We start from the raw sequence: 7459 nt of genomic DNA on the forward strand, positions 1-7459 counted from the left end.
ATTCGATAAGCGGATTATCATCGAAAAAGTAAAGTAGAGTAAGTAACATCGGGTGACGGTTGGTTAAGAACTAAATTTTATTTACAGTAAATTGATTTATATAACTGCATTGCATAGAAGAGTAAATTAGCCGATGATCATCATCATCGAGTACTGTATTTGTGTGGCATAGATCGGTCGATGATCGTCATCATCGGGTAGTAGCACACCAGTTCTGATACAGCTTTTTCAGAAACTACCTTGTAAGTCCATACATAGTATGGAAACTCAATCTCAAGATGGTCATTGGTTTTCATGTTGTACCTAATTGAGGCATAGTCTTACAATAAACCAACTCAACTCATTCAATGGGTATGAGCAATTCGTAAACTGTCAGCAGTCAGTCAGCTACAAAAGACAATCTTCAGTACTATCAGTGGCTTTTAGAATGCAGCGCCCTTCTAAAAAACTAGCGTGGGATCAATGTCCTATACTCGAAAGCCTGACATTGAACAAACAAAACTGTCCCCTGGGAATGCCGCTTCAACATCAACTATACAGTGTGGCTCTGTGAAGACGAGAAATACGTCGCGGAAGCCTCACAACACAATAGGCGTATGCAGCAATCACAATAAGAGCAGCCAAATTCAGAGGCTCAATTCCCCGTTAAGTGCTGGTTAGACATTCGTTTTGTGGTCACATGCTGCAACCGAAAGCTGTCGGTGTAGACGACCCGGCCGCTCAACTCAGCCCTGGCAGCCGTTCGCTAATCTCCAGTAGTGAATTATGTCTAAAACGGCAATCCTGGCCAGAGCAGCTTTCGCTGCATACAGATAAACAGATGATTTAAGATTTAAGTAAGCTGATTTATTGTAGCATATTTCAAGCCTAGAACTGCAATTCTGTTGAATAAGAATTCTCCAATTCTCTAGTTACAGAATTAATCCAATACGATATCGTTCCCTTACAGTGATAGTATCGACGACTAGAGGTAACAAAGATATCACAGACGTCGCACTCGTCTACTTTCCGGGGGACAACGATGATGTATCACCGCCGGAGGACCGTTTTTTATAGACTGCGACGCCTACTCAAACCACATCATGTGGGGCAGCTCGGACATCAATAACAGGGGTGAGTCCTGCTTACTACTTTCATACCTCACTTTTAACGATTACAATGTAAATAAGTAACCTTTACAGAGAAAACTTTTTCGGGAATCCGAGTAAAACTAACTGAAGCTTCTTTAAAGTTAGCTCGACTTACTGAACTTAGTGCAATCGATCCGAATAAGGCTCGTTTCGTAGCGCGAAGGATGCACAAGACCAAACTTTCTGGAAACTCAAAACAATTTGGTTTTTAACCTATGCACAGGCAATGTATTCTTTATTTTTTAAAATTTAAAGTTTTAATCACAATTCATAAACCTACTTATCAGTCGAAAATAAATAATACACAGCTGCTTTCGCATCTATTAGAATAATTTTTGAAATATCAACTCTGCTGGTCAGTTCGATTCAACGCAACACTACAATCGGCATAGGGTGGCGGTGGAGTTTCCCGTGATACTGTCCTGCTAAGAGCCGCTGGTGTCGTATTTACAACCGGAACCACTTCGTACAGGCCCATGCCGGATTCAGGCCTGCGCAGGTCTTCGATTCCGTAGTAGTTATTCCAAACAGAAAATGCCGAAGACTGTCGGCTGTTCAGCATTTGCTCTAGTTCGTCGTTTACTTGGTTCTGGTGCGAAGGCTCCCAGATAAAGCTGGAGCTGGTAGGAGCTACCGGGGAGACACCGTTGCCGGTGCTGGGAAAGGCTTCACTACGTATCTGGAGTGGTGGCAGATAACGGTTCTGTATGTTTGCGATTTGCGAATTATTGCGCACGAAGCGTGGTTGTCTTTTTGAAAAGAGGTTCACAAGAAACTGGCGGGTATTTTCATGGTTGCTGTAGATTTGGGACTGCTCTTGGGAGGACATATTACCGGTGGGTCGTCGGCTCGAGCGTCCTACCACGGGAGACTCATTCAAACGGGAATCTGTCAATCATCAAGAGTTAGATAGTTATATAAATACATGCTTATGGGTTGGTAAATCATGACCTACGTTCGAAATTGTTCCTCTCGCGGAACTCTCGCCGTAGCTCACGCATCGTTTTGGCATGCGGAGACCTTGCGTTTTCGCGGGATTCGCGGCATTTTTTAACCAGATACATTACTGAATAGGTTATGAATGTTGCGAAAAGAGCTCCTATGAATATGCCGCAGAGCAGGATTCTGATTGCTACCTTTCTGATGACTTCATTGCTATCGGGTTTGGCTTTAGCCGCTGCAATCATTTCTGTGTACGCGAAGAACAATTCGCTGTACCTTTTTTGACATTCGATGAAATTCGCACAAGTTTCGCTACTCGCGGGATCTTGTATTTCATTGAAAGCACATGTTTTTTGCTCCAGCGAAGCCCAGTAATCGGCAGGAGTTGCGGCCATATGCCATACCTGGTCAATTGCGACTTCCTGGCGATTGGCTTTGTGAAAGTCTAGGTCTAGTTCCATTTTCTCGAACTTTGGTTTGTGTTTGTGGGGGTTCAAGACTGAAAAGATATAAAAAATCAATTTAGTGTGTTTTGTAATGTATTCTAGTATGGTATAACTTACAGCAATTCTCGATATGTATAGAAGGTACTCGTTTTTTCATCCAGCTAATCGTGTTACGTACCGAAGAACTGTCGCATTGCCACCGATTTTCATGTAGATCGATACTGCGAAGTTTCTTTACTGGTACGAAAACATCCTTCGATAGTGTGATCATTAGGTTATTCGATAGATCCACCGAGCGTAGGCTCGGTAGATAGTGAAAGATACTGTCATGTAACTGCGGAATTTTGCATTCGCTCAGGTGAAGGTACTGAAAAGATGGAACAAATTTTAATTTATGTTAATGCACACCTAATTTGATAAACGCCATAGCATTTTTTCAGCTTTCCAATCGGTTGGGAAGCTCATGGCGAAAACGGCGGATTTTGGATAAAATCTAATATAGCGACTAAATCCAAGATGACAGCCAAAAAATATTTTACTTTAAATTTGAAAGTCCTATACCTCTTCTTTACAAAACCGTACCATTTGTTAGTTGTTTGACTGCAAATGTTTCCAATGTCAGCAAACCTGGAGATCTATAGGTTTGCTAAAAATTAATCTTTTTTGGAACTGTCGGACCCTGTTCGCTGTTTCGAGGTTTAAAACGTGCAAATCTCATTTTTAACTAGGTTTTTAACCAATTAAGTACAAAAGTTCTAATATTTGAAGACCTTGCGTCGGTAGTGGCCCCATTTCAACGAGAATTACTTATTCTTAAACATTATAAACACAGGAACAGCTATCGGATTCCGGTGAAACACATCATCTTCAACGAGAGTTTGAAATGGCATTCCGTAAAACAACTGTGTGTTCTTCTATATCTATATGGTAAAAAATAATCCAACAAGGTTTTAGAGTGGAACCTCAACTCACCATGATGGATGAACTCTTCAGCAGCGGCCGGCTGTCCAGAGAGATGAAGTTATTATTCGATAGATTAAGATCGATCAGTTTTTCGTTGTGCTCGAAGAGATCCTCGTGAAGCTGCTCCAGTCGGTTATGGGACAAATCTAGGGTCTGCAGTTTTCGTAAAGTAGAAAACGCATTCAACGAAATTGTATGTATCGCGTTGTCGGATAGAAACAACTTCACCAAGCTTACGTGGGTCTGAAAAAAGGAAGAACGATTAGTTACTGTCTAAAAATCAAGCACTTCATCCATGGCTGTTACCTTAAAATCGTCATCTTCAACGAAAGAAATTTTATTGATACTTAAATCCAATATTTCGACACTGTCCGGGACATCGGTGTGTGTGCTGATAAGGTTCTCATGGCTGAAAAGAGTTGCATCGTTTTTTTATCATTGATTAACGTTTATCTTCGATTGGCAAGTGGTTGCAAGTCGATTCGAAGTGATGTGTTTCTATTGACTGAATTATTCATATATCATTCATGTTCGTCGCAATTTTTTTTCCACCATATTTTATAAGAAAGTTATTTCATAATTTAACGTAAGAGTTAACGATTTAATCTTTATATTGGTAGAACATACCTGCAATCGGCACGCCTGAGTCCTTCAATCATATCACAAGTGCACATTTTTGGGCATACCACAAGCTGCTCATTACTGTTCGTGATGACACTAGCTCGAATGACTAATAGATAACTTAAAACTATACTAAGTCGTTGAATAATTTTGAAATTCATGATTTTAATTTTTAACTTATTCACAATTTATTCACTTGCGTTTATGAATATCCAGATGTATTAACCAAACACCAAATATCACATTTTATGAATAGTGCTAAAAAAGCCAACACCCAACCGTGTGTTTCTTTGGCAAGTGCTAATTTTCAAATGATGATATTTTTTAATATTCCCCTTATCAGCTGTAGAGTTATGGTGCGAATGTGTGCAAGGATCGGATAAGATAGTGTACCATACCTTACCGTACTAAACGGAACAAAAGCGTATCGATACTCACTGATAACAACACCTACTGAAGGGTACACACCGAAGCACTTTAGTAGTAAGTAATTGCCGCAAGTGTCGTGGAAGGAACAGCCTTTCTTCTTTTACTTGTGTGCATCATGGCAATGATTAAGCCTGTAGGCTACCTGTGATACTATGAGTAATCGTATTTTGTGTCAACAAAATGCGATCGGTTTGACAAAGTTGTTCAGACATGGTCGTTCAAGAATTACGTATTGATTAATGATGAAATAGGTAATTAAAACAGAATGCATTCTCTTGACAAATCAAGGCTCAAATCAATTCTTAGTTTGAATAAGTCCAAATGAACTGAAACTTTGCATTATGAGCAAATAACTAATGTTCCTTTGTTTTCCTTTCAATTCTACTATTTATTGTACTAAAAATTTTTGAACCAGAATCTAATAAAATATACATGCTGGAGGCAAAAAACATATCTGTCAGAATAATAAAGGAAAAATAAAAGTGAAAGGAAACGTTTTATCTTCCTCTCTTTACAGATTCTACTAAGACGCTCAACAAAAGAACATTATTCTGAAAATGAGTGTCTTTAAAGCATGGTGACCGATAATTTATATAAAAAAAAATCCACTTATGCTGTACGTGCAGTGCACAAGTAACACTGTTTTTTACACCCATAATTGGAGCAAAACTCCTTGCGGCCTACAACCGGGCGGCTTGAACGCGTGCTAGCGGTATGTGACGAAAGCAATTAACTTTATTATCATTTTTTAAATTTTATTTTTTTTGTCTTGCCCGGTAAAAATTGTCGCAATTGCCAGCGGTGGTGATTGCGAGCCGGAAGATTGTCGGCTGCTGTTCCAGATCCAGATGACAATCAATTCAGCAAGCGTTTAATATGTAGGCATGTGATATTCTACTGAATAATATTCGCGATTCTCTTTTGCAAGTATAATCAGATAAGAAGCTGTGGTGAGTCGAACAGTGTACTCACGGTTATCATTTTTGCATCACCTATCTGACGGAATCGGTATTCGCATACTGACTGGTCCGCGCTTATTTGTCAGTGTGCAATGTCTGTATGCTATGATGGGGAAAGACGCAGAATTTATCTTGGCTGAGATTTGATCGTACCTATAACTTACACCGCTCAAAGAATACCGAAGTCAGCATACGATGCTCAACCGACTCCGACAACCGACAAGCAGGGGTACAATATAGTAGACAGATAACGTGCATTGATATCCAAAGCAGAAAGGTGTCGGGCACGGTCGGTTGATACTCAAAGCGTGCCGCGACCTTAGATGCTATGGACCAATGTTTGATCCGCTAACGAATTTCGCAACAGCGTTGATGGTTATCCTGTGCAGAATTTTTCCTTGTTGTTACTACACGAACCTCTACCCTACGGTTGCCGCTTTCGGCACAGATTCTTACAACTTAATTCAGTTGGAACTGAACTCTGTTTGGACAACATAATTTATTGCTATTTACAGATATGCGAGGTACCTACTCAGAACGCGTATCGCCTTTTGTATATCTGCGACACGGTTCAGCTCTACCGGCTTGAAGACGGACTGTGGATGTCGCTTGATTTATGCAATATCTACTATCGGTTTATGAGTGGAGCGTGTTTGGCATTAACTGCAAAGTTCAATTTACCCGTTAGAAAAGTATCTTCAAATCAAACACTGGTACTGGTGATTGTATCTATTGTAGAATTGAAAGACAAGTGTTGGATTTAAGGATGAGATTTTTGTATGAGCAAATTTTTTAATGTCAGATTAGCGACAGCTTCTAAGTGGTACTGTAGGTAACGTTGAAGAGCTGCTAAATGGTACTGGTAGGTAATGGAGAAAGCGTTAGACATAGATTGCGAATTGAGGAAGATGGTCAAACTGCGGAGTCACTCACGCTAGTTGAAGTTAAAAACTTGATAAAATAGCTTAAAAACGGAAAGGCTTCTGGGAAGGACGGAATTCCGATCGAACTTTTGAAAGTGGAGAGTGAGCAACTGCACAAAGCAATCCATGCCACGATCGAAACAATCTGGATGGAAGAAGAAATGCCTTCATACTGGCTTGATGGTCTCATTTTCCCGATATACAAGAAGGGACATCGACTCGATTGTAGTAACTATCGGGGCATATCTCTCGTAAATTCCGCCTAAAGGTACTCTCCCTTATTCCGTTGAATAGATTAAGACCGTTATCAGAACCCTTTGTCGGCGATTACCAGCGTGGTTTTCGAGAAGGAAGATCGAATACGGATCAAATGTTCACTTTGCGTCAAATCCTTGACAAATTTCGGGAGTACAACTTGCGGACTCACTTTCTGTTTGTGACATATTCCGCCGTGACGTTACAACGTTTTGCCTCTCCTTTGCACAGTATTTCTGTTTCAACTCGATCTTGGGCCACTCGTCGCCAATTTCCTAGTCGCCTCAGAAGTCGTAAATCGCTTTCGACCTGGTTGAGCCATCGTGCACGTTGGGCCCCCCTGTTCCTGGTGCCGGTGGGGTTGTTGAAGAGAACTATTTTAGTCGCACTGTCGTCCGGCATCCTTACGACGTGTCCGGTCCACCGTCGCCTGCTAACTTTCGCTAGATGTTCGATGGGAGTCTCCCCAAGCAGTGCCTGTAGCTCGTGATTCATACGCCTCCGCCACTCTCCGCTTTCAGTTTTTACTCCGCCAAATATCGTCCGCAGCACTTTCCCCTCGAACACGATAAAGGCGCGTATGTCCTCCGTGAGCAGCGTCACGGCTTCAAGTCCATAGAGAACTACCGGTCTAATAAGGGTTTTGTACATTGTTAGCTTCGTGCGGAGGCGTATGCTTCCTGATCGTAGCGTTTTACGAGGGGCAAAGTAGGCCCGATTTCCCGCTTGGATGCGCCGCTGGATCTCCTTACTAGTGTTGTTGTCCGTGGTCACCAGCGATCCCAAATACA

At 41.3% G+C, this 7459-nt stretch overlaps 1 protein-coding gene across 1 annotated transcript; it reads right to left on the reverse strand.

Annotated features, from left to right (window-relative positions):
* Window positions 1–1349: 1349 nt before the first annotated feature.
* Window positions 1350–4379, reverse strand: LOC128742961 (uncharacterized). Its single transcript, XM_053839461.1, has 6 exons — window positions 4109–4379; window positions 3788–3890; window positions 3491–3724; window positions 2636–2885; window positions 2086–2571; window positions 1350–2018 (listed from the first exon to the last, which is right to left on the reverse strand). Exons 1-6 carry the CDS (start codon window positions 4261–4263, stop codon window positions 1474–1476), a joined length of 1773 nt encoding a protein of 590 aa, XP_053695436.1. The 5' UTR covers window positions 4264–4379; the 3' UTR covers window positions 1350–1473.
* Between the last annotated feature and the right edge of the window lie 3080 nt (window positions 4380–7459).

Source organism: Sabethes cyaneus, chromosome 3 (genome assembly GCF_943734655.1).
Source record: "Sabethes cyaneus chromosome 3, idSabCyanKW18_F2, whole genome shotgun sequence".
Taxonomy (NCBI): Eukaryota; Metazoa; Arthropoda; class Insecta; order Diptera; family Culicidae; genus Sabethes; species Sabethes cyaneus.

Coding starts and splice junctions, on each gene's coding strand:
- LOC128742961 (XM_053839461.1), bottom strand. CDS start 4,263: ATGAATTTCAAAATTATTCAACGACTTAGTATAGTTTTAAGTTATCTA. Junction 3,891..4,108: donor CTCAGGCGTGCCGATTGCAG/GTATGTTCTACC, acceptor AACTCTTTTCAG/CCATGAGAACCTTATCAGCA. Junction 3,725..3,787: donor TTGAAGATGACGATTTTAAG/GTAACAGCCATG, acceptor TCCTTTTTTCAG/ACCCACGTAAGCTTGGTGAA.